The sequence below is a fragment of the Charadrius vociferus genome, unplaced genomic scaffold (genome assembly GCF_000708025.1).
Source record: "Charadrius vociferus isolate BGI_N301 unplaced genomic scaffold, ASM70802v2 scaffold12, whole genome shotgun sequence".
NCBI classification, from domain to species: Eukaryota; Metazoa; Chordata; class Aves; order Charadriiformes; family Charadriidae; genus Charadrius; species Charadrius vociferus.
Window position 1 is genome coordinate 2924627 of NW_009647422.1, and position 26477 is coordinate 2951103.

Sequence of the window (26477 nt, forward strand, 5' to 3'; positions counted from 1 at the left end):
GGGGTGGGGGGGGGCGGGAGGGAAGGAGAAGGAGAAATCATCTGCAAGAGGAGAGCTGGAAGACCTCTCGTCCTCCTACTTCCCTGAGCGAGTTTGGATGCTGGAAGAAGCCTCTTGGATATGGGATCATATCTGGTTTATCACAGTCTGGGTTTGATCCTCTGCTGCTCCGTGTTGAGTTCAGTCTACGCTCTGGTGAGTCCCTCAATCTCTTTTTTTCTTTGCCCCCATCGCGTTCTTGCACGATCCGCGCGGCTCTTTCCTCGATGAGTAATTTACTGTATCAAGGATTTAGAAGGCAGAGCCCTGTGGGTTTTTTTTTTATTATTTTTTTCCCTTTTTTTTTTTTTTAACAACCCAGCGGTTTATTTCAGGCGTGCAGTTGGTTTCAAGACTCGCTGCACCAGATGAAATTAAAATGTCTGTGCTTCCCAAAGAGTCTGAATCACTTTTAAACCTCTCCGGACAGGAACGCGTGCAGTTTGACAGGGCAATAATTTAAAAGACACCTATGGGTAAAGGGCAACTTTTCTTTTTCTTCCTTATTTGTTTTTTTTTTTTTCTTTTAATCCACCCCCCTCCCTCCCTTCCTCAAGACGACACATTTAATTTTAATTTAATCTTCTTAATCTGCAAATCTGCTTAATCTCAGCGAAACAGTGCCTTCCTCTTTGGGATTAAATTTGGAGAGGACCTTAGAGTGCAGGGCTTGCAGGCAGTTTACACTCAGGAGCGTGAAAGTAGTATTAACCCTTTGCACCCTGGTGCTGTTTTCACCTGTTCCTGCCCACACCGAGAGAGAATATCTCTACAGAGGCAGCAAAACGGGCTAAAGTCTGTCAAAACTGCCTTTATGGTGATGTTGGGGAGTGGGCTGAGATCTACAGTAGACCCCCAGGTGATCTCCGAAGCCTTTCAGCAGAGGTGAAGGGAAATGTCACGTAGAATCGGCCACCAGATATGAACCCAGTGCCGGGCATGCTGCTTTGATATCCACTTGCCTTGCTGTCTCCATCCCCGGAATCACCACCACCCCTGGCCATTTCTCAATGCTTTCTGGCATAGGAAGGGGCATACCACCACCTCAAGCCGTGTCTGCTTTCCATGGGGGATGGAGATGTGTTTGGAAGGGATTGAGTTCCACCTGATCCTGACTCCAGCCAGGTTCTCCCCAACCTTCCAGGGACGCCATCACCCCAGACCCTGTCCCCTGGGTTTCGCAGGGACTGCTTGGGACCTTGTGGAGGGCTGGTGGGGGGTATTTCCCTCACATGTCGAGCATCGCGCTGGAGGGAAACATCTCAACAATAAATGAAGAGAGACAGTCCCTCAGGAAACAGTCATTCTTGCAGTCCATCCCTGTCGTGGCGTAACTCTAAGCATAAATAAACCTTTCAAAACCCAAAGTAAACTGGAGGAGCAGAGAGGACCACTTGTAGATTTGTTGAGGTTTTAGTGACGGTTGAGGTTTCTTCCCTGTTCTGGGGTTGGATTCTCATCTCCATGACTGCAGATGACTTTGGGACCATACCATGATGGGGTTCAGTAAGTCCTGTAGCACCTGCTACCCCACAGCTCCACAGCACTGCTGTCGCTGAAGACAGCACCAAAATTCCTGCTCGCTTTGGTGTCTCTGATGGGACCAGTGAAAATCAGGTTCTTGAAACAGCTAGATTGTAGTTCCATAAACTTCAGGGTCCAGAAAAGTCAAGCAAGGGCTTCAGACTGCGCCTCCAGTCCCGCTCCCGGTTCACTCCCTTCTCCCAGTACATCTCGGTACCTCCAAAAAGCACGGAGGACCAGACAGTGAACCGAGTGTCAGCTGTCTCGTGGTCCCAGTTGGGTATTTTATTTTCGATGCCCCCATCAAAACAAACACTTTCACATCACAAGCAATTTGCTCGGTGGCGCAGGGAGGGGACAGGGGCTGAGCGCGCCCCACGCACCGGCTCAGGGCGAGCTGGACTTGGGTGTAAATCAGGAATAGCTCTTCCAGAATCACAGAGGGATGAGAAAGCAGGGAAATTTGCTGCAAAGGGCAAGGTGAGGAGTACACCGGAGTGTTTGCTCTGTTGCGTTTCCGAAAACCTCATCCCCTCCTGTACCTATTTAGGGTCCTGCCGCTGGAAACCCCGTTGGGTTTAATTCGGCCCAGGCTGAAACGCATGCTTCAGACACTTCTCTCACTTTTCAAACCCACAACTGGCATCCGAAGGAGTTGCCAGAAGCGTTGAAAAGTCGGCCTGACAATTCGGGGGCTGCGGAGATGTTGCGTGTCCCTCCTGGTGGGCACTTTGGTAGAACAAGAAGGTCAGCCCCATGTCATCCCACTGCCCAGCGACTTGCAAGGCACACAGCCACTTGCAGGGTGCCTAAAGCCTGATATTTTTTTTGCTGGTGTTGTTTCTTTCCCAAACTAACTTGATTTTTACATGAACTTAAACGCACTGCGTGGTATTGACTGCGTGTTTCAGCACGGTGATACCTTAATTGCTATATGATTAGAAGCGTCGTATACATATTTGATGCTGAGCTAGCAGGGCTGAGCGTGGTTTATGTGCTGCCATCAATAGAAGTCACCAAGTGCCTCTCTCCTAAGAGCAACAAGTGAAAAATCAAGGAGGGCAGCTGCAGAAGGATGGGGATTCAAGGACTGCCTTTAGAGACCGGCTCCGTGGCAGCCTCGGGCTAAGCCAAAAAAGTGGTACCCGCTCTCTTGCTCCCCCCGGCAGAGCGAAGCAAAGCTCTCTCATGGGCGTTTGAGGCCAGAGGATTCCCGCAGGCTGAGGCAGCCGACCGCTCCGAGCTTCAGGGCACAGTTCATCAGTCTGGGGCTGGCAGATTTGAATCTTGAGAGCCGCGGCCCTAATTTGCTGGGCTTTTCGAGGCTTGGTGGCTTCAAGTCTGAGAGTTGGTGATGCCCGGAGCGGGAGGAGCATGATGTGTCCTAAATCTGGAGCTGTCACTCCTGTAATTCCTTTTGTCAGCCAGCAAAGATGATAGCAAAGGCACTTTTTGAAGCAAGAGTGCCGAAGTAGGGATGGGAAATGGTTTCTTTGATTGCCTGTGTCACCGGTACATCATGGGACAGGATGCTGGCAGCTGAATCACTTCTCGGCAGCACACGGTCTGTGTGTCCCCGCATTAACTGTGAACTGGGGTGGGAATGCCAAAACAGGGAAAAATGCTGTGTGAGTGAGTCCTCTCTGAGTTAAAAGTGTCTGTGTAGAAGTCGTGGCCCCCTCGTGAGCCCGCGGCCACGTAAAATCCATAGCGAGATGAGCATCCCTGCCCTGAGCTTTCGAGGGGCGGCTGAGGGGGTGGACGGCTGCATTTCATGTGGGGTAAAGTGCTAGGAGAAGCTCTGCTCTCCTCCAGCTCCCCTGGCAGTCCAGAGAAGTCCTCCCCCAGCATTTCCCTGGGAATATCACGATTAGCACTTGCCCAAATAGCGAGGGGAATTCCACTTGTCGATGGAGCGCTTTGTGCCTGAAATCTGGCAGGGTGAGGGGGTAAATTTGGGTTAATTCTGCTATTTGGTCCAAGGGCCAGGGAAGCAAGAGTGGCCTGAGCCAGACAGCCCGGCAAACACAGGCTCGAAAAGAAGATGGGTGCAAAAGGATCTTGAAAAGTAGGGTCTGACATCAGCAGAGCATGGGAGAAGTCAAGACATAGGCACTATGATTTTACCTGAATGGCGCTGCCAGAAAAACCTCCTCCTGTCCCGCTCTCAGCCGTGGTTTGCTCTGCTGACTCCTTCTGTTTTCCCTTTATCTCCTTCTCTTGCCAGTCTCAGCCTGGCAGCCCCCAACCCAGTTGATACTGGAGGAGATATTCTGAATAATAATAATGATAATGAGGATAACAATAAGCCACCAGCCTTCTGCAGGGCTTTGGACCAGAATAGCTCAGTTTTGGGACCGTGAGGGTCTTGCCTTTCGGTGATGCTCGGTGCTATGCAGAAGGTGCTGCACATTAGGGGCATGCGTTTTGGGAGCAGAGCGGTCTCGACCCCTTTCTGTTTGCTGCAGCCCTGACCCCCCTCAGGCTGCTTGGACAACGCTGAAGCTTCCCTCCAGTTTTGCAGAGGACCTGTACCACTCCCCCAGAAATTCAAGGGGTATCATTAAGGGATTGGGAACCCTTTCTTGGAAATATAACCCAAAGCAGGGACAAGCTCGGCCAGGTCACCTGGAGAAAGGTCCCAGCCTTTATTCCCAAAGGACCTGTATCCACACCAACATTGGGGTTAAACTCTGGCAGGAAGGAACAGTATAAATCAGAAAATTCACACTAGAACAATACCGAGGTCACCAACTAGCCCAGACCCCGGTGCTCAGGCAGCAGAGCAGCTGGATTAAGGAGGTGCTGGTCGGTGTTTTGCTCTTTGACTTGTTTCTCTGTTGTTCCTCTGATGAGACCCACAGCTACATAAACTGGGAAAGGGGAAGGATTGGATGTTGAATAATTTATAGCCGGGAGGGAATGATAATCATATTCCGCCTCAGAATACGGCCCGTAATAAAAAGAGTAATCATAATAAAATAATCCTATATGGAGATCCTGCAAATCCCGACTAGCTGTCTAACTTCATTAAATAAAGACAGGCTCCAAGTGCAGGGAAACAATGCCTGAAATGTTCTGTTCTCTGCACGCGCTTGGGAGCGTGCCCATCCCTGCCCCGTGTATTTATGAAAGATACGATTCTTTTTTTTTGTTATTGTACTTTGGGATTTGCAGATATCCCTGGACTATAAAACACCCGACCGCAAAATATAAAGCAAACAAACCTCCACGTCAGTTAATGTAGGGGCTGTGATTTCATCCCGTGGGCTGTGATTTCATCCCATGCAAGCCAAAAAAACCTCGGTGGCCCCGGTGGCAAGTGTGACCTGAGCTGGATGGGTTTGGTGTGAGCTCCTTGCACCGGGAAAAGGAAAATCAACTGGGCAACTGTGCACACAAGGAGGGGGGTCAAGGCTGGAGGAAACGAAACCCGAGGTGTGCCTTTCAGGTCCAGGCAGTTGTTGTTTTGGTTTCTGGCCTCCTAGAAATAGCCTCACGGGTGGTGCTTTGAGATCAGTGGGATTATTCTGGCCAGGGCGGTGTGTCTGCAGTCCCTGTGAGGGGTATCCCCAGCCCAGACAGCTCAAGCAGAGGCAGCTGCTGGCCCTGCCACCGCCACCCCATGTCCCTTTGAAAAACGATGCTGAGAGGCTGAGAGTCGTCCCACAGCTGTGTGTCTCGTATCGTCTCTTTTCCTGGGCTGGGTGCACCTATAAGGGACTATCCAAGGGCGTAAAGATGTTGTCTGGAGGATTTCCCTCTGTGTGGGAAGTGCATCACTCAGCCCCTCGATTAAATTCGGCTGAAACCAATGGTTGGTTCTTGAAGTTATTTGGGGCATGCTCATCACACCCGAAACCCCTGAATTGCAGCTATTACGGGGCAGCCTCGGATGAAGCGGTGTGGGGTGAGGTGGTAAAACACCTCTCATGAGGCTGAGATAGAGGGAAGGGGAAATCCTGCTCCCTGGAGTCGGTGGCAAAGCTAAACCCTGCAGTCGTGGAATTTTCTTTGCGCCTAAAGACCAGGAAACAGGAATAGCAAAGCCGGACTACAGCTGTCTTCGACTTAAACCCCTCTTGGGAACTGGCCCTCCTTGCTGTCGAGCAGCTCCATCCTCATCCCGGGCCTCTGGGAAAAGGCGATGAAGTCCAGCATGTATTTAGGTACTCACTAGACTGTGCAGCTCTCCGACCCCCCAGCCGTCGCTGGGCTCGTCTCAGCCTTTTGAGTTCTGATCCCTCCAAACCCCCTCATGCTCACACACTGCCTGGATCAAAGGGAGAAGCCAGCGGGGATCCCCTACCCTTTTGGACGGGCTGTTTCTCTGCAAAAGGGCAAGCGTGGAGGGGTTTCTCTGTCTGCTCAGCTCCTGCTGTAAGTGCAGTTTTAGCACCTCTCAATTAGTAACCATTATAAGAGAAAAAAAACAAACAAACGAACAAACCAACAAAGAAAATGCATTCCTTAGGGCAAGCCCTGGTCAAAAGGAAGAACTCAACAGGATCAGCCCGTGTTAAAGATTAGACCATATCAATGATATTTTGCCCCGACAAGCAGAATTTGCGTTCTCCCTCTGCATCCTCTTGGCTGTTGTGATATCATTTGGCTGTCTCACCCCATAACCCCTCAAACTTCAGCCGGCCTTGCGAGAGCTGCTGTACTAAAGATGATCTTTGTGTTGCACCTTTCGCGACGTGGCAATAAACTAATTACCCCTGGGGCTGAAACTCAGCCAGCAGAATACCTGCTGGGTCAGGCTGAGCTTTGCTGTCTCGTGTCACGGGAAGCAAACACCCAAACAAGTGCTGAATGTGCCCGGCTTGGCATTAATCCCTTGATTTCCACTGAGGCCAGGCTGACCTTTGCCAGCGATTAGAGGGGCTCTGTGTTTTAGGGTTTTCCTTTTCCTTCAGAGGCTCAGCTGGGACTGACTTCCAAAAACCTGATTTTCAAGAAAGGAAAATTTTGGACTGACGGCATCCTCTTAACAGATTGTACTTTGATCCTGCTGTAGCACAAATTCCTCTGACAGCATTCAGGTGATGGTTTGGTTGTTGAAATCTTCTGTGAGGCTGGCCTGTCTGCCTGGCCACATGTTTTTCCCGTTACCCAGCAAAGCAGAAAGTGGACTTCTCTGCCCCTTTTCCCTCTCAATCCCTCCAGCATCCCAGGTTCAAGGCATTTTGGCAGCACAGGGATTGTGCTCCCGTCTCCTTTCTTCCCTCCTGACTGTGTGCACCCTTCTGTCATCTGATTCAACTCATTGAGTTTGCGCGAAACTAAACCAAGATGCAAAAAAGAAAATCAGTGTAGGAGAAGGTTTGTAGCTGGGTTAGGGAACGGTATCTGCACAGCAAAGGTTTGGATGACTCCCTAAGACACGCAAGGGAGAGAGTGGGTCACAGAGGAGGGGATAAGAAGGGATGAGTGGCCAGCAATGTGGGCAGGTTTGCGCTGACACCATGGCTGTATGGTCACGTTATGGTGGCATAAAGCCCCCCAAATCCTCTCTTTGACATCCCTGTTGTCCCTCTTGCTCCTTGGCAATAAATACACATACAGCAACGTGAGCCACAGGGCTCAATGTGAGCTCCGCGTAGGCTCTATGCTACCTCTGAACCTCCCTGGCATGGTTTAACCCCAGCCGGCAACTAGGACCACGCAACCGTTCGCTCATTCTCCCCAGTTGGGATGGGAGAGAGAATCCGAAGAGTAAAAGTGAGAAAAAAAACCTCCTGGGTTGAGATAAAGACAGTTTAAAAGGTAGAGCAAAAGCCATGCACTCAATCAAAGCAAAATACGGAACTCGTTCACTGCTTCCCACCAACAGGTGGGTGTTCAGCCATCTCTAGGAAAGCAGTTCTCCATCACATGTAATGGTGACTTGGGAAGACAAATGTTCTGAGCATCCCCCCCTTCCTTATTCTTCCCTCAGCTTTATATACTGAGTATGATGTCATACGGCATGGAATATCCCTTCAGTCACCTGAGGTCAGCTATGTCTCCTCCCAACTTTTTGAACACCCCCCACCCCTCCCTCACTGATGGGGCAGTGTGAGGAGCAGAAAAGGCCTTGACTGTTTAGAAACAACCAAATTAGTATGCTACTAACACTATTCTCATCCCAAATCCAAAACACAGCACTACACCAGCCGCTAGCAAGAAAGTCAACCCCATCCCAGCTGAAACCATGACAACCCTCCATCAGAAGCATCATCTGATCATTAGCACACTTTTTTGGCAGAGTCTTCGTCTAGCAGGTGAGTCCTGCAGACAGTGCCAAGTGGTGGTGTGCAGGATAACGTAGGTCAGGGGTGTTGGATGTGACTACACTCTTGGTTTTTTGGGGGGGGAAAAAATGAGTTTAGGCTTATAGACATGAGGTGGGCTGTGCCACTTGGCTTCAGGGCCAGAGGACAGCACCCAACCCTTTTATTTAGCAGTACAGACATAAACAGGGACTTCCAAGACTCAGAAGTGGCCCAGACAAGCTGGGATACAACACAGTGGGTACCTACTTACCTACTTTCTGGTCTGTTGCTTGCAGGGACAGTGAAATGGTCAAGCCAAACCGTTCCCCTTATGTCCAAGTCAAGGAAGGTGTTGAGCCAGGCAGGACGAGGCAACGCAGCCAGCCTGCCCTAGCCCACCTCTCTGACCTCATCAAAGTGCAGAACTAATAAACCTTCACAGTCAAAAGGTGTTCGGTGTCTTTGCGTCTTTCCTCCTAACGACCTGGAGGATCAGCCGTCTGTCAGATAAGGGCAGCTCATCAAAAGGAGAGGTGGCCTCTCAAAAAAGACCTCCTAGTGTCTGGGGCAAAGGCTGGAGACAGGAGTTGCTGTCTCAGCACACAAGACAGGCCGGTTATCTCGTGTTTCACATGGCTGCCTTGTAGCTAATCAGGGTTCCTCGATGTTATCTTTACTTCAGTCTCCCTTCCCCTCTCTCCAAGCATTTCAGTGTGTGTTTAGCTGCTTGGTCTTGCCACACTGAGAGCAAGAAGTGGCCTCAATTGCATCTGTAAAGGCAGGTTTGAAAGTCACTGGGTGTCCCTAGAAAACCTTCTCTTCCCTTTGCTGAACTTTGGCTTGGGTGGGGGTGGAGGGGGGGTGGGTGTTTGGTATGTTTTAACAGAAAAGTGAGTGGTACACAAAAGCTAGCTAGTGCTTGCTGTGGGTTAAGGGATGAGGCACTTCGTACAGAGCAGCAGATGGTGGAGAACTACCACCTCTTGGGCACGTAGCAGATGACAAATGAGCAATTAACTGAGACTCAGTGGGGCTTTGGGGGACTCAGCCACTGTTTAGGATGACTAGTAAGTCATTTAATCATCATCTTATCGCCTTAATTTATTCACCTGGTTTATATGCCTTGAGCACTCAAGGGATTGCAGCATCCCAGGAGAGCCCCAGGCCCATCCCGTCTGCTAACCACAGGAATGGTGCTGGTAGCAGACACAGAGTGGGACATTTCTTAGCTCAGGAAGAAAAGGAGGGCTTCAGAAGCTGGAAGCACCCTGGCCCTGCTCTGCCTGAGAAGGTTGGGACTGCTGGACCCAGGAACATCATTTGAATCACAGAATCATAGAATGGTTTAGGGTGGAAGGGAACTTGAAGATCATCCAGTTCCAACCCCCCTGCCAGGGACACCTCCCACTAGACCAGGTTGCTCCAAGCCCCATCCACCCTGGTCTTGAACACCTCCAGGGATGGGGCAGCCACAACTTCTCTGGGCAACCTGTGCCAGTGCCTCACCATCCTCAGAGTGAAAAATTTCTTCCAAATATCTAATCTAAATCTCCTCTCTTCCAGTTTGAAACCATTCCCCCTCGTCCTATCACTACATGCCCTTGTAAAAAGTCCCTCTCCAGCTCTCCTGTAGCCCCTTTAGGGACTGGAAAGGGCTACAAGGTCTCCCTGGAGCCTTCTCTTCTCCAGGCTGAACAACCCAAACTCTCAGCGTGTCGCTGAACTTATTCTTCACTTTGCTGTGCTGTGCTGTTAGGGGAACATCTCCCCATCGTGATGACAGGCGGCTCTGTCATTTCTGTCGCTGCCTTTGGCCTTTCTTTCACAAGGCTAGGGAGAAAGACATCAACATTTTTGACCAATCTGGAAGGCACAGGGGGCTGCATTCAGACCACTCCCTGTAGGCACATGGAAGTCGACCAGAAGACAAGTCTGGGTCTGGCTCGTGCGCAGGCTCGCTTGCACCCAGCCCGTGTTATTGCTGTTTCGCTTACCCGCAAGACATGAGAATGGTCTCTAACCCACTTTATTGAGTGACACAGTGGGGCCAGGGGCTCCCGAGACTGCTCAGCCACAGGAAACCATGGGTAATTAATTCGTTGCTCTTGTGAATTAAAGCACATTAGGCAATGCCTGATCTCCCCCAGGAGTAAATAGTTAGTAGCCTCTTTTGTTTTGCAAAGATACAAACCAAATTCCAAAATTCAGTGAGACCACTGGAATGATTTCTATCAAGTTCACATGCTACTTCCATCTATCCCACTTTTACTGCCTAAACACCTGCCTCGGCTCAGTGTTACCTTGACTTTCTTCTTGACTCCTGCATCCCAAATGACTTCTGCTTTCAGACATTGAGCAACCAGAGCTAAAGTAGCTTTGAGACACTGGCTATGGCGAGTGATCGCAAGGAAATGACCTGTTTCTCCTGGCTGCACTCGAAGAGTACGATCAATAAAGCAACATTATGTAGCGTATCTATTTCGGGGTTAGCAATTTCACTCAGCTCAGTAAAAATACAGCAAAAAAACATTATTAAAATAAAAGTGGCTGAGAGCTGATATGAGTTGGGACTGCTAAGAGTCAGCCAACGTATAGAGCTTCAAAAGCTAGAATTGCTCGCTTATCAAGAACCATTGGCTTATGAAGCCTTTTAACCTCTCAAAGTTGATATTCCTGAAGTTTTCTCTGGGTTTGTGGGTTTTTTTTTACCAGTGTCCTCGAGGTTACACTCACTGAATTGCTGGTTCTTAAATGGCCTCTTCAGTAAGGAGAGGAGACCAGGAGTTGAGATTTAGCTCTCCCATTGACTTTCTGTGTGCTTTCAGGCATTTCTTGTTCTGCACATGCAGCAAAGGCACAGGAGACTTGTGGGGAGTGGAGGTGGACTCTATGCATTTGGAAACGTGGTTTATTTTTATTGTTCTTCCCAGAAAAGGAATAAAAGAGAGATGGCTCTATAGCGCTGAGGTGGAAACATTTTCCCAGTCTAAACAGCCGTGGTTACTAAAACACACACCAGTAGGTGGTCAGAGGGTCTGATGCACTGTATCTATCGCAGACGTGGCTTATTTTCACTCGTACTAAATTACCAGAACTGTTTACTCAGGCTACCTACTGGATGGGGGCAAAGCAGGAGAGGGCTGATGTCCCTCTCTTGGCTTTAGATGTCATAAACGGATGCTCGTGCATCTCAGAGCTGCCCCATATCCTCAAAGGACCCACTTAGCTGCAGAGCATCCCGCCACAGATCATCTGTGACTGCACCCCACAGAACCTGGGTGGGCCTCAAGGTCCTATTTCCTCAGCTGACAAAGACACAGCGTTTGGTACAAAACTGTGATGTGTGTGTGTATATACAAGTGAGCGTGCGGGTATAACTGTACGGCTCTGACTCATGCCATCGCATTGTTAAACAGTCTCAGAGCATCCCACCATATGATCCCACTGCAGAGTACCAGTTTCATTTCCAGTTCATTTCCCACCATGACTGGTGTTTCTCCATCAGCCTTTCACCACCACAATGAAGCATGTTTGTTGTTTTGGGTTGGTTTTTTTTTGTTGCATTCCTGGGATCAGATTTTCTCTGTGATTTGCCTTAACCTCATCATAGAAACCACAAAGCTCAAGGGGCCGGAGCCTTCTGCTGGCGTAAATCAGTGGTGTTCCTGTGGAGCGCAGAAGGGCCAAGAGAATCTCATCTGATGTCAATCAGTGTCGCTGCAGGGAAATAAGGAGAGAGCCAGAGTGTAAATTGGAGAAGCCCCGCTGGCACATGCTGGTCCTGGTCTCCTGGCCCTGGGTTGCATCTGGACGGGAAAGGAGAAGGTTCTGCAAATTGAGAGATCTGGGTCAGATGACAAACCCCCAGTTTCCAGATGCTTCTCCAAACCATGTTCGGCCATGCTTCAGTAGCTTCTTTTGTGGCTGGCTGCCTTGCGCACTGAATGCCTTCTTGAAAGCATTTAAACATGAGCAATTTGGGGGCAGGGGGGTAATCTCAAAGGGGGGAATGTCGCTCTTGTTTCTGGCTATGGTGGCGGTGGGAAAGGATGATAAGCACGCTGGCAGGCTGGATTTTTCAAACCACAGGACAGGGCTGAATTCAGCTGTGGATTTGGGTCCATACTTAAAGGATACCAAATCATGATGTCTGAATCTAAGAGATTTGAGCAAATTTAGCATCAGTGTTTAAAGCAGACCATGCAATAGACAATTGCTTTTTCTTCTCTCCCACGCAATTTTTTATACTGATTTTGCCCTTGCATCCTTTGGTGTCGTTGACAACATCAGTGTGATCAACAAATTGAACTTTAAGTGCCTTTTGCACATATTTTGTAGGACTGGAAGTGGGAAATGAGGCCATTCAAAGTCACAGCTACTGTGTACTCCTAATTTACTCTGTCATCAGCAAAAGATGACTCAGGTTTATGGAGGAGCAGAGGGGAGGGGAGTGTGCTTCAGCTGGTGAAAATGGAACAGTCGGCCCTTGTTTTGCACCCAGGTAAGGATCTGGCCCTGGTTCTGTGCCAACAAGTCTGAACACAAAGAGGATCTCCGTAGGGGTCAATGCGGGCATGTGTTTGGCTGACCTGACTCAGCTCTTCCTGGGGTGATAAGGGCTCTGAGCTACCCAGATAAGCAGAACAACGGCCAAGCCAAAGGGTGAACTGACTGCCATCCCATCAACAGGGCTGGGTGGAAAAGAGGCCTGAGGTGGAGCAGGAGCCGACAGCCCAGGTGGACCCCTGCATCCTTCCATTTCCCAATTTTCCTGTTTCTGCTGACACAGAGGTGAATCACCCACCTCTCCTGTAATTGCAAAGCAGCCAAATTTGCTGCATAGTAGTCATCAGCATTGTTGATGGGGGAGGTCGCATGGGTGAGAGCCCGTAGGGTGTGCACAGAGATCTAGTAGACCTGGGTGTGCAACTCCTTTCCCCGCCTGATGCCTAACTCCCTTCTACTCTGCTGACAGAGTCAGTCTTCGCTATCAGCAGTGTTTGTCCTCCAGAACAACCAATTATGCATTGTCTCACTGTTGTGTCAGTAGCTTTTGCTTCTTTTCTGGGTTTCCTTTTTCATCACTTTCCCTTTGTCTCTTGGTAGCACCGTTGTTCCTTACCCTACTGCTGGCCCTAAGAGCCCAGTTTTCAAAGCAGACATCTAAAATGAAATGGAAAGGAAAAATACTCCATTGGGAAGAGCCTCCTTAGGGTTCAGAGTTAACACTCTGTAGAAAGTGGACCAGGCAAAGATCTGTAGTTCATGCCTCCAAAAGCATCAGGTTGGGAAGTCCACGTTTCCCTGGAAGCCTGCAGGGCAGTGCAAAGCAGAATGAGCTGGGAAGAGAAGGATGTTTAACCCATAAATTCCCAGCATTTCGTGTCTCCTCTTCCAGCCTTCTTGCCGCAAGGTTGGGGAAGAGGAGTGACAGATGCTGGAACAGGTCCCACACCTCCTAGAAATCACCTGTTCCTGTCTGGAAACAGATGGTGCCCAAGAAGGCAATGTTGATATCTCTGGCTTGTTGGGATGCAAAGAAAATATTTCTAGTGAAGACAGGTCATGACATGGCAGGAGATAAGACCATTCTGGGGAGGGTCCAAGGCCTGCGCTCAAAGCCTTAGGTTGGTATTTGAACCCTGGGACAGGGCAGGGGTATGTACAAGCATACAGGGAGGTGACATGTCCCATCCCAAGGGCTGGCAGTGCTTTGATGGGGCAAGAGGCTCTATTTGAACTGGTCAAGGGAGAGGAGTCATTGAGGACCAGGGCTCTTCCTCCAGCCCAGGGAGAAGGATGGACAAGAGAGGACAGACAAGACTTTGGCACTGCTTAGAGAAGCTCCCAGCTGGCAGGACTTTGCCTTCCCTTATAAGCAAAAATAGGCAGGCCAGGGCTGAAGTGCGGTCCTGCGATCCTCCATGCTGTTCTACTGGCAGCACGCTGCCTGGCCTATCTTTAGCTCTTACCAGCTTGCACTACACCAAATAAGGCTTCAGCACGTTTCAGGTGCACTGTGGGCTGTAGGAGGTGGCTCGGATAAGGACACACTGCTTTGGGGAAAAGATATTCATAGAATCATAGAATCATGGAATTGTTTTGGTTGGAAGAGAACTTAAAGATCATCTAGTTCCAACCCCCTGCCATGGGCAGGGACACCTCCCACCAGCCCAGGTTGCTCCAAGCCCCGTCCAACCTGGCCTTGAACACTTCCTGGGATGGGGAGCCATAGTTTCTCTGGGCAACCTGTTCCATTGCCTCACCACCCTTGTAGACATACAGATGTGGGCATGGTGAAATGGGGCAGACAACAAGACCCAACTGATTTACTTTCTTGCATGGGATTAGGTGATGCTTGTAGTCCCGTGGGCAAGGATCCCACACTGCAGCGGGTCCCATTCCACAGCTGCCTGGCTGGATCCCTGCTACAATCACATCCAAGGCATCAACAGCCCCGAAACAGGGCTCTGTTAGGACTTCCACCACCAGCCACCACCCAGTACCCCTGGAGTGTGGGGATGACTCTATCCCAACGCTAATGTGCATGGATGCCCCATTGCAATACCCTCCAGGGTTGATGTGGCCTCTTGCAATGGCTTGCAGCCTGTGCTTTTAGCTTTGGGGACCTTCCTCCTCCCTCCCCTCCATCTCCCGCCAAGGCATGCACAGCCACCACAGCTTTTCTCCCCGCCGTGCCTTCCCCCGTGGCTCTGAGGCCATGGCTGCCCCCAGCTCCAGGTGAGCAGCACGTCAAACCCTCCAGTGTCTCCCCTCCATGCCCAGCAAAAGGAGGAGATGGAGGGGGATGCCGGAGCTGACTGGCTGGAGCTGGGAGGACGTCATGCCCCAGAGCTGCCTGCACCACACTGAGAGCTTAATGTGCCGTAATCACAGAGCTGGCCTTGTTGTAACGGCACCCCGACCATGCACAGCTCCCGGCTGCTGCTGGCAGCTCCCGCGCTCCCTGCCCGCGGTTGCTGCCGGGTGGTTTTTTTGGAACGGATCCCCCCTCCTCCTCGAGCAATGGCAGAGGGGTCTTCAGGGAGGAGGGGAGAGAGAAGGGAGTGGGGTGGTGTCCCGTCTCGGACACCGATGGTGCTGACCCTATGGGGTTGTGAATCAAGACATTAATCAGTGTTATGGGGCTTGGGACGGGGTCAGATACCTGTGGTTTGAGGCGTGCTGGCAGGGCTCGGCATCGCCGGAGTCATAATACCACACACTGCTCATGAAAGAGCGGAGCTGCGACGTTCCAGGAGGCACGGTGCCGGGGGACGGGCTGGGGAGGTGGCTGCTGATGGGGGTGGGAAAGGAAAGGAGAAGGGAAGAGGGGAAAAAAAATAGAAAGAAAGAAAGAAACCCTCTCCGCGTGTTTCCTGCCTGCAGGAGTACGAGAGGAGAGGGCTGCCTGCTTTATAACCTGCCCGCTGAGCCTTTGCCTTGCCTTTTGCATCTTCTGTGCAGGGAATTTGCTGCTCATCCCTTCCCACAAGCGCTGGCAAGAAAGCAGGGATAAAAGAGCATGAAAATTAATTGCACCAACCAGGCAGGAGAAGTAGCAGAGGAGTGTGGGAAGGCAGGGCTCTAAAGGCTGTGCCAGGAGCTTGGGAAAGAAATAAATGGGATTCCTGTTCCCGGGAAGACAGGACTGGAGAGACAGGGCCCCTTCATTGTCCCTGTGATTGCGGCTGCTTTGCTTTCCACGGCAGCATGAAACAGGCTCTCAGCTGCCTCTGGCTTTTAGATGATATTAGGTGTTGCAAAGTCTAAGGAAAGCTCTCAGGAGTTCAGGTTTGGGTCCACTCAGGCAGTCTGCAGAACTTTCCATGCTGGTTTCTCCCTGCTCATGACAGCACACCATAGGTGGGCTGAGAGGATGGGAGAAGATCAGGGGATCTGCTATGGGAAGTCACATAAAGACAGAGGGGTACCAGCCAGGGTGCAGCCACATCTGGGCACTGCTCTTGGAGAAGCACGCTGTGGTCCCTTGTCTCAGAGCTCCCATTCACCCCTCCATCCTCCCAGTCCCTGACAACACAAGCAGGAGAGTTAGCCCAGCCATGCCCAGCACAACGGCATCCCAGGGTGGGAAAGGGACCATAACACCACCCTGCAAATGCACAAGACCAGGGCAGTGGGGAGAGTAAGGAGAGAGAAGGGTCTGTGTTTGCGATCAAGACCTGAGCGTGCTGTGAGGGATTCATGGGGACACCTTGCCAACGCAAAGTTGTGTTTTCCCTTCTGTCTGCGTTGCCTGGAGGGAGGCAGGAGTCCTCATAGTAAGCATGGGGTTGACCATGACACTGTCCAACCTGCTTGGAAATAAGATGAGATGAATCTCACCTGCTTTTCGAGGCCACTCTTAAAGATAGAGCTTTTCCATCTCCAAGGAAGGTGCGTAACTCAGTTTTCCTCCATAGGAAAACTATCCAGGAAGGAGATAGATGCTATAGCAGGCACCTAAAGGGGAGCAGATAAGACACCATGCGGTCACTGATTTCTGCCCTACTCTTGGGAGAGCCTGGGTGGTGAGCTCACGATACCATGGATATCTGCAGCGAGGCAAGCTGAAGCCCACAGGGGACTCTGTGCCTGTCTACCAGGTCCCATCAGTACGGACTGACACAAGCTGCTTCTGCCTGTGGTCTCGGCAGCCGTCAGCCCCCTCCAAACAGGAGGTGCTAGGCCACTCTACTCGGCAAAGCCCAGGCCTGTTGGCTGCGCGTTGCACCTTTCTCCTCTTTTTCTCTGTTCTTTACCTGTTTCTGGTTTTGTCATTTTATTATTGCATCTTTTAACCACTGTGGGCTTTAGGCCATCCACCCTGTTTTTAAGACAATAACGTTGCATTTATGGAATCGTGGTTAGCGGCATCAGCAGGATGTTCTCAAAGGCTTCCCGGTTTCCGTGAACACTGTCTGCTCTGAATTTACTTTGCCAGCTGATGCCAATATTTGACCTTGTAAGTCTTTTCCCCTCTGCCATGTAGAAAAAAGAAACCCTTTAGCTTCTGCAGTACAATGGACATCTCTTCCTTCTCCTAAAGAAAGCGGGTTGCAGGTAGCACCCAGTGCCGCAGTGAAGGAAACCCTGCCTTAGCAACCCATTTGAATGATAACAGCTGGAAAATATTCCCAAAATTATGACAGTTGCTTAAAATATCATGAGTTTTTCAAAGAGGGGAAGTTTCTACTTCTCTTCCTTTTTCTCCTCTTATTCTGGCACTCTGGAGTTGATCATCTCCAGCTTCTTTCTGCTGCCACGGCAGGTAAATGCTTGTATTTGTTTTAAATGTGAGCTGTGTCCCCACCACCACATAACTCCAGAAGCTAAGGCTCAAAGAAAAGCAGACTTAAAAAACACCAGATAAAGGAGGGAGAACTCACAGTCCTGATGCATGGATGGTTACCCATGTACTTAAAGGGTAGGGGGTAATGAGTAAGAAAATACTATTATCTCCTTCCTGTGAGTTCTTCAGCAAGTCATCCTCTGGAAGGACTTGACAAAGTAGATGTCTAAAGAATTCGGGGGAGTTACGTACAGTAAAAGCTCTTTTGCTGTTTTGCATGTTCATCATCTAGCCAGTCACCGTGTGGTAAAGGAAAGTATCGGGGCAAATGAAAAGAAAAAAATAATCTTGTGCGTTTTCACTCCTCTGGGGATTACTGCTGTTTGCTTTGTTTGTGTGTGAATAGGTGTGTTCTCCTGCAAAGGCCTCGAAAGAAAATGGGCTTTATTTGTGCAGTGTTTTGGGGATGATTTGGTCTTTTGTTGCATTTGTGATGTTCAGAGTTAGGAGATCTTGCCGTTGAAGTTTTTGTGTTTAGATTGGGAGGAACGCGCCTTTGGAAAGAGTAAAAACCTGCATTTTGTGCATGAATTAATTTTTTTTTTTTTTTTCCAAATAATTAAAAAAGGAGTCCTGAATGTGACTAAAAGAGGACAACCACAGTAAGAACCCCAGAGCCAAAAATGGTCTCCGGGGAATGCAGAGACTGTCTTGGACTAAGCGAGCACAGGCACTGCAAGTAGCTGTGTGAGCATGTCACAGGGGGATACTTAGGAAGCTGCTTTCTCTTCCAAGTGCTCCTGTTTCCTCTTGGCTGTGTTGGAGCTGAGCTGGAAGCTTTTAGAAGCAAAGACTGCCTTGTGCTCTGGTCCAGGTTCATCCCCCTTTTGTTTGGGCATCCTGGGCGGAAGACTCCTCTTGCCTGCTCTGAGGTGTCTAGGTGTCTACCGGGGCTTTGTGGTCTGAGCTTGTCCGTGGAGCTCCAGCCAGCACAACGATGAGCCTGGGGAGAGATTCAGTTCACTCTACATAGGCAATGAAGGCTCAATTCATTTGCCTCCATGTAGTCACCTAGAGGCACCCAGGCTGTCCGAGATATCTGCCAAGGGCAGGTAGACATGGCACAGGACCAGCAGGAAGCCATGGAGCAGGAGCAGGAGGCCAAGCAAGCTACTGTGGGGCATCACATTGCACTCAACACCTTGTTTCTTGCCACTGAACAGCCTCTGGCAAAGGAAGATTTGGGATTTTCCTCTCTGTGGTCAGCAGAGCAGGACAGAGACCTGGAAAGGGTGCATCACCCCTCACAAGCAGAGTCTGTCTTTCTCTGTTGACTAAGCTGGAGGGACTCGCCCTAGGACAGCTCAGGTACATGTGGTAGATTTTGGCCTAAGTGATTACGCTGTAGTAATTTCTGGACATTTCCAATTCCTGGGCAAAACCAGCAGCTGCTGTAGTAATGCAAGTGGTAGTTACCAATAAAAATCCCTCCAAGACTGCAGCGAGGTTGAGAATTTTATCCTTCCTTTCATCCTTCCTTTCGGTCCAGAACACTGGGCTTCAAATCTAACAGTGCGTTTTAAATAAAATTTTAATATTGGGGGGGGGGGGGGGGTGGGTGGGGTGGATAAAAAGCCAGAAAAAGGCCATTTATCTGGTTGTAAATAAACCTACTGATTTCAAAGACCAGGAGGAACATGTCTGCTTGAGCAGGGACTTCTGAGGAAACCATGGCAAGTCCCTGTTCCTGCCACCTCTCTGCATTTTCATGTAACGTTGAAGAGTGGCTGGTACAATTACACCACAGACTGCCAACTTTTTCAGGAACGTCTAGAACCACAAACAGTAGGTGCTGTTTCAGGCCATACCTCCCTGGTTTTGAGTCTGCAGTCCTCAGCTTCATTGGCAACAATGGGCACAGAGAGGTTTGTGAAAGGTGGATAAAAATCCTGAAGACTGTCACTAATAGACATGCAGTCTTGATACAGGGTCCACACCTCCACCAAGAAATGATGAAGGGCTCACAAATGACAGAGAAATGTTGAAAGCCACAGCTCAGTCAATAGTTTCCACGTTTCTGTGGCTAAGGAAACAGTCAGCCACCAATATTTCCTTTGGACCATTGTGATTTGAATACTCTGACCTTTAATTAAAAATTCTAAAAAAAAAAAAGTCTTTACTCTGGTTCTGTAGAGAAACTGGAGATCACTTGTTAAGACCTTGTGAGCCACTGGCTGTTGTGGACCACGGCATGGGAACACCAGCCTAGATGGAGACCGAGTGTGCCGCCGGCTTCTCTTGAACCAGCAAGTGGGATTAATCTCCCCTTATCAAGCTTTTTAAAAACTGTTTCTTGAGGTTTCTTCTATAGTCATTATGTCATTCAGGCTTCTCCTCTCATCCCATGTAAGGCGGTTTGTATCACCTGCTTGTTGCTCCTGCTTTTCTTTGGGGTCTATAGAAAGAGCCTTGAACAATACGCTAGGTTAGATGCTTAACCTTTATATGGCTGAGGATGGAGATGGCTCCGTACCAAAATAACCTGTGTGCTATTTCTGGCTCTGCCGATCACCCTGGGGTGACTTTGAGAAGCCCCTTCCTTTTTTGGTTCTTATATCCTTCATCCAACTTGCTCCTTTAGGCTTGGCTTTCGAAGCATCTAGGTAAGAACTGAAATCCGAGGGAGTTATCACCAAAACAACTTTACACCCTAATTTCTGGGCCCTGAGCCATAAGTTCCTCAGAGGAGAGATGTGTTTTGTTGCAAGCCTGCATAAAGATAAGCATAACAGTTACAGACTCTTATCTGTGGCCTCAAAATGTGTTTGTCCTACAAATACTGATGTAAATCTCTAGCCTGTGCCTCCCACAGGAGTCACTAATACCGATCTATTGGCTTTAGAGTGGCGGCTGGTTTTGCTGGAGGCAAGCGGCCAAAAATAACGTCTTCCTGTCCTCCCCCTCCAAAATCTATTGTGTGAGTCTAGTGTCTCCTTTCAGATGGAGCTTCTTTATTTTCAGTTGTCAAGGATCCTCAGCATGGACAGGAGAACAGATACGGAGATCTGCATCTCCTGGGCACTCTGGCTATGCCAGCTCGTGGTCAAAGGCGTTTGACACCAGCGGAGCAATAGTGGATGATCTGAGGGGAAAATGAGGATGGGGGCTGGTGTTGTTCAGTGCCTGGTTTCCCCCATGGAGGATGGAGCCTGGGCAGAGAAGCTTTTTGCTTTCTCATTGCCTCTGCTGCAAATCAGCCCAGGATGGGAGGGGGCGGGGGCGTGTAAAAGAATCACAGTTAATGGATTTGAGAGATCATAACAACGGGAACTGTGCACGACAGCGTTGTGGTTTCAGCAGCCGCTCTGAAATAATTTATCTTTCCTCTCCCCCTGCATCTGAGTGCTCATGGATATTGTTTCAGACTCCTGGTCAGCTGAGCGGGATAAGCTGTGTTTGTGCAGGGTATCAGCTTGTTTCCTCCAAAACTGTCTGCTGTCTCTTCTTATTTCTCATTAAAAAGCCTATGAAACTTTTGAATGTTTAGGAGGAGTAGCCTCTTGTAGCCTTTGGGTAAAATATCCCTCCTTCATGCTGTTTTTTAATATGCAAATACACATTTCATCTGTACAACTCTTTGCCGTAAGACCGCGTTATGACCAGAGGTAGAGAAGGATTCAAGCATGGGCACAAAAATGGATAGAAGTGCCATTAATAAGACATTGATAACTTTTTGGGGACGTACTACAATGCTTCAGGGCATAAGCCAGTCTGCTCTAAATAAAGACCAAGAAGTTTCTTCCAATGGAAGACTATTTAATAGCTGTATATCACAAAATTTCTTTTGCCTTCATCTGAAGCAGGTACTGCTGGCCAGAATCAAAGGCAGGATGTTAGAATTCAAGATCAAGGGTATCACAACCAAGCATGGTTTTGCGGCTCCTTCAGGCAGAGGTCAGAGACCTGCCAACTCCCAGGCAACAAAGCGGAGTGTTTAATGCGATGTAGTCATGAGAGTTCAAAGACTGCAGCAAATTCCAGAACTCTTTAAAGGAGAAAAAAGCTTTGCCCGCAGGAGAAAGTCTGAGACTAGTCCACTCCACTGACACACCTAACTTGTGAGGTAGCCTGAGAGTCTCTGCTTTGAGTCACCCTCAGTGGGTCACTCTTCCATAAGAAAGTCTGGCTTGATTGTGCCTTCAATCATTGCAAGTCCTCTGTGCCACAACATCTTGCAGCAATTAATCTAACCACGTACAGCATGAGTTTCTCAAAGCTGCCACCTCCTGACTTTAGCTGATGTCCCACAAATGCATTGTGACTCCACAGTTCTTGCAGCCCAGCACTGCCAATGCTGTTATGAACCATCCTTCTCCCTCCCTGGAAAGACGTGGTGGTCTTGAGAGTGCTCTTCAGATGACAAAGATGTGCTTAGGCTGTGTCCACCTACCAAGGACCTACATTAAGCACAGCCTCCATCAAGTTGTTGAGGACACATTAGATTTTTGGCTCAAAAGTTATGCATCTCCCATAAGCATCCCTTTGATTCATTGTTGCTGAGCAGTCTTGTCACTCCTAGATGACAGAGTCCAGGAATAATGTTTTCTCATACATCCAGTGGAGTAGATGACTTTGTCCCACTCTGGCAGGCAATGACTCACTGCCACCTCTTGTTTGGGTTTCCACAGGCCCATGAAGCTACTACAGCAGCCCTCAGGCCAGTGGGTTTCTTATTCACAGTCCATAGCTGCCAGCCTATCTATATACAGCGTGTGTGTGTTGAAGAAACCCCTCCAGTACCTGCGTGAGACCCCACAGTCTCACTCAGAACATGACAAGGTATGCCCTCAGCATCAAAGGCTGACAAATCACATCCTCTGCTTTTGACATTGCCTGTCTGGATTCAAGGTTGAGACCTTGATACCTTCCTTCTAGAGACTCTACGACCTACATCCAGAATACCTGAGAAATCTTTAACTTTGGCTGCAGACATTGATAATAGCAGCATTCTTTGCTTGCCATAAAACTCCTTACAGGTCATCTGTGCAGACACCCGGCTGTGTCCTGAGGTGGCCCAAGAGCGATAGAGAACTCATGATCTGTGAGGCAGAGGAGAGAAGACGTCTAGTCTAGAGAAGATCAAGGGGACACATGATTACAGCCTTCCAGCACATAAAAGGCTTCTTGTATTGGGTTTGCGTGGCAAGGTTTTGGTAGTGGGGGGGGGGGGGCTACAGGGGTGGCTTCTGTGAGAAGCTGCTAGAAGCTTCCCCCACGTCTGAACGAGCCAATGCCAGCCGGCTCCAAGACGGACCAGCCGCTGGCCAAGGCCAAGCCCATCAGCAATGGTGGTAGCACCTCTGGGATAACATACCTAAGAAGCACAGCGCGGGGCGGGGGGGAACTGGGCAGCAGCAACCAAAGAGAGGAGTGAGAATATGTGAGAGAAACAACCCTGCAGATGCCAAGTTCAGTGAAGAAGGAGGGGGAGGAGGTGCTCCAATGCTGGAGCGGAGATTTCCCTGAAGCCTGTGTTGAAGACCATGGTGAGCCAGGCTGTCCTCCTGTGGCTCCTGGAGGTCCACAGTGGAGCAGATATCCACCTGCAGCACATGGAGGACCCCATGCTGGAGCAGGTGGATGCCTGAAGGAGGCTGTGACCCCATGGAAGCCCACAGTAGAGCAGGCTCTGGGCATGACCTGTGGTCCCATGAAGAGAGGAGCCCACACTGGAGCAGGTTTGCTGGCAGGACTTGTGATCCCATGGGGGACCCACACTGGAGCAGTCTGTTCCTGAAGGACTGCAGCCCATGGAAGGGACCCATGCTAGAGCAGTTCATGAAGAACTGCAGCCCGTGGGAAGGACTCATGGTGGAGAAGTTCGTGGAGGACTGTGTCCCATGGGAGGGACCCCACGCTGGAGCTGGGGAAGAATGTGAGGAGGAGTCCTCCCTCTGAGGAGGAAGGAGCAGCAGAGACAACGTGTGATGAACTGACCACAACCCCCATTCCCTGTCCCCCTGCACCACTCGAGGGGAGGAGGGAGAGAAATGGGGAGTGAAGTTGAGCCTGGGAAGAAGGGAGGGGTGGGGGGAAGGTGTTATAAGATTTGGTTTTATTTCTCATTACCATACTCTAATTTGATTGGTAATAAACTAAACTAATTTCCCCAAGTCGAGTCTGTTTTGCCCAGGATGGCAATTGCTGAGTGATCTCTCCCTGTCCTTATCTCAACCCACGAACCTTTTGCTATATTTTCTCTCCCCTGTCCAGTTGAGGAGAGGACTGATAGAGCGGCTTTGGTGGGCACCTGACGTCCAGCCAGGGCCAACCCACCACACTTCTGCACAAAGGAAGGAAGAGAAAAATATGTTCCTCGTGTCCCTCAGGGGTAGGAGGTAATGACCTTAGATTACAGCAAAGGAAATCACGATAAAACTCAGGAGAAGCTTTCTAAGAGAAGATAGTAGGGCAGGGGAGCAGACTGCCTCATGAAAGGAGAGACTGTCTGTCACTGAGGGTTTGTAAAACAGCTCCAGCACCTCACCAAAGCAATTACAACAGAGCTTATGCTGCATTTGATTAAGAAAATGGACACGGTCCTTCCCACCAGACCCGTCTTTCCAACTGTTCAGCAGTGACATGATTTTCCCAAAGACAACCAAGCCTACCACCTCTACCTTCCTCTCCGTACCCAAGACCTGTTTAATTTTATCTTCCTTCTCTAAGACAACTTCCCAGAGGAGGCTAGAATAAAGAAACCTGATCAGGATCTGCAGAAACCCCGAGACAGTCCCCTCTGCATGCGATTGTCATTCAGGAAAGGAGAGGAGGAAGCAAACAGCATGGCCTAAATGAATCGCTACTTTTTTAATGTGCTCCTGGAGGTTTTTTGCAGATGGTGGTGATGCCTGGAGGATGAGATGAGCTGACTTGCTATTTTAATGGCCCCATCCCAGAACGGCAGCCCCCTTGGACAGGGAAGCCTGGGTAGAGCTATCTAATGGAGTAAGACATTGTTGTGCCACTCTTTCTAAGTGTTCCTGTCCGAAAGCAGATATTTGACCTGTCAACAAAACCTTCCTTTCTCAAGCAGAACAAAAGCAATTTGCCTCCAGTGAGGCTGGGTTTCCTTTGTTATGTGACTGTCAGTGGTCTCCGAGTTTAACTGTGTAATTACATTCTCCACAGCTGGCTTCGGTTCAGTGGGTTTCTTCTTCACAGCCCATAGCTGCCGGGCACTTGCGCTTGCATGCCAGTATCTTGAAGACATCCTTCAGTGTCCCGAGTGTATGATGTGCATCAAGGGTGCAATCGGTGGAGCAGATTCCCGAGTATGCCCAGACCCAACTGCAAGGCTGAGCTAATATGAGATGGTTGTTCACGGGAATGACCAAGCTGACAGCTGCTTTGCATCACCGGAGCCCTGCAAAACAGCTAATGCGGGCCAGGCGAATCACTCCTTCTAATCTTCACTGTTTACTGTATTGGTGGTGTTTTACCGTGTGTTTATTTACGCTTCATGTTCTGACTTTCTGGGTAGGCACATAATGTCACTGCAGAGCACAAGCGCGTGGGAGTGGGGTGCAAGAGCACAGCGGGGACCTGGACCAGCCTCTGTTTGCACTCAAGGCAGGTGATCCATGAGGAAATCTGTATCCTCTGAATCTGGAGCTGATTTCCAGACCTTGCTGATCTGCGTTCTCCAGACACACACATGGATCTGCAGACTCGAGCACTCCAAAAGTGCCGCAAGTTCAGACCAACTTTAGATATTTTCCAAAAGCTCTGGGCCATTATCGCCTGCGTACAAATCCACATGACTGGGAGAACCAGCCCCCTCTGAACTGGTGCCAGTTCTGCTCCCTCGATCACCAGTGCTTTTTGGAAATATCTCCTGTCATGCATCTGGGTAGTCCTGTGCACCATCTGTCTGACTATCTACTAAATAAGTGTACAGGCAGTGCAACCTGTGTAGCTTTTCAGTCTAATTAATGTTCCTACTCCTCTTTTCCTCCTTTTTAAGGGTTATTATTTCTCCTTCCTCCTGTTCTACCCAGGAAATGTTGGGATGCTGCCTTTCATTGAGCTCCCAGGAGGTAGATCAGATCAATTTTTAATTCAATTTCCTTTCCTTCTACCGCGGGTTTATCTAATAGTGTAAAGCACCTAAAAGAGGCAGAAGACTGGAAAGAGACAGACTCATTTGCTAATACCCAGAAGGGTGGGAAATAAAGGCAGGCCCGATACCATATATTTCTGTCTGCCTTGCAGGAAAAGAATGTATTATTTTCTTGTAAGAGTCATCAGGTTGGTAAATGAAATTGGCCTTGCAGCAGTGATATTTTTGTGCTACAGCCTTTAAAATTCAGACCTGCACCAGCTCTGCATGTGGCCTGTGGCAGCTGCAGGAGGAAGAGGGGCAAATGCTGCCCAGGGAGTCTACAGCCTTCAGAATCTGGTGGTCACCCAACCACCCTTGGGCTTTCTTACTCACTCACAAAGTGCTTATGAAGTGATTTATCATCATGCAAAGCAGGGCTGCTACAAGAGGTATTGCGTGCATGTACACACCACGCACCCCAAGAGCGCATCATCAGTGCTTAGCCCACGTGGTGTAACCAGCATTCAGGAAGGATTGGGGAAATAACTGTGCTCAGCAAACACAGAATATTTCAGTCTTAAGCTTGTGCAGAGTTTCAGAAGTTCCAGGACTCAAAATGTCCTGTGATGGAATCAGTATGAAAGGTTTAATTTGACAGTATTTCTGCTCCGAGCTGTATCTTTTCCTCCTCATCCTAGAGCTTGTTTCAAAGACAAGGGCAATGACCCTCTTGTGTCGTTGAGAAGACTGGAGTAAAGGTTAAGAGAAGGCTCTTACTCTTATGGTTGTGAGTCGATGGAAATAAACACAACTGCTCTTAGTGGGAGATCAGATCTTGCCCCCAGTGGGCCGGAAGTAGAAGAACAAATTTGGTCTGTGGTGATGGGACTCCAACTTGGAAGGTGCAGCTCATGCAAGTTCCCTTCCTCTCGCATAAGGGGACATGAACAGAGCAAGGCCAAGGCAAGTCTAGGGTACGCGCTACCTCTGCAGAGCAAGATGCTATCGGGAGGCACAACCCTTGACCAGGAAGCCCCAGGATGAATGTGACCCCCCCCAGCTTGAAGTTGTGCCTCTGCCTGGTCCTTCCTTCTCCATTTACAGCTGCCACATGGGGCTGCTCCAGGCTCCCCAGCAGGGAGCACTTGGAGAAAGGAGAGAGAGATACTCTGAGCCCCTCTTGAGTGATGAGGGGTAGAGGACACAAGACATCAACTGGATGGACAGCCTCCCTGCACCCTTCCCTGTTGGTTCTTCACAT

The 26477-nt window shown here is 49.5% G+C and overlaps 1 protein-coding gene across 1 annotated transcript in view; it reads left to right on the plus strand.

Moving 5' to 3' along the window:
• Window positions 1-120: 120 nt before the first annotated feature.
• The window catches only part of PTH1R (parathyroid hormone 1 receptor), a 126764-nt gene continuing 100407 nt past the window's right edge, over window positions 121-26477 (plus strand). The window contains 1 exon segment of the mRNA XM_009880511.1: window positions 121-195. Coding sequence (XP_009878813.1) covers window positions 121-195 — 75 coding nt within the window.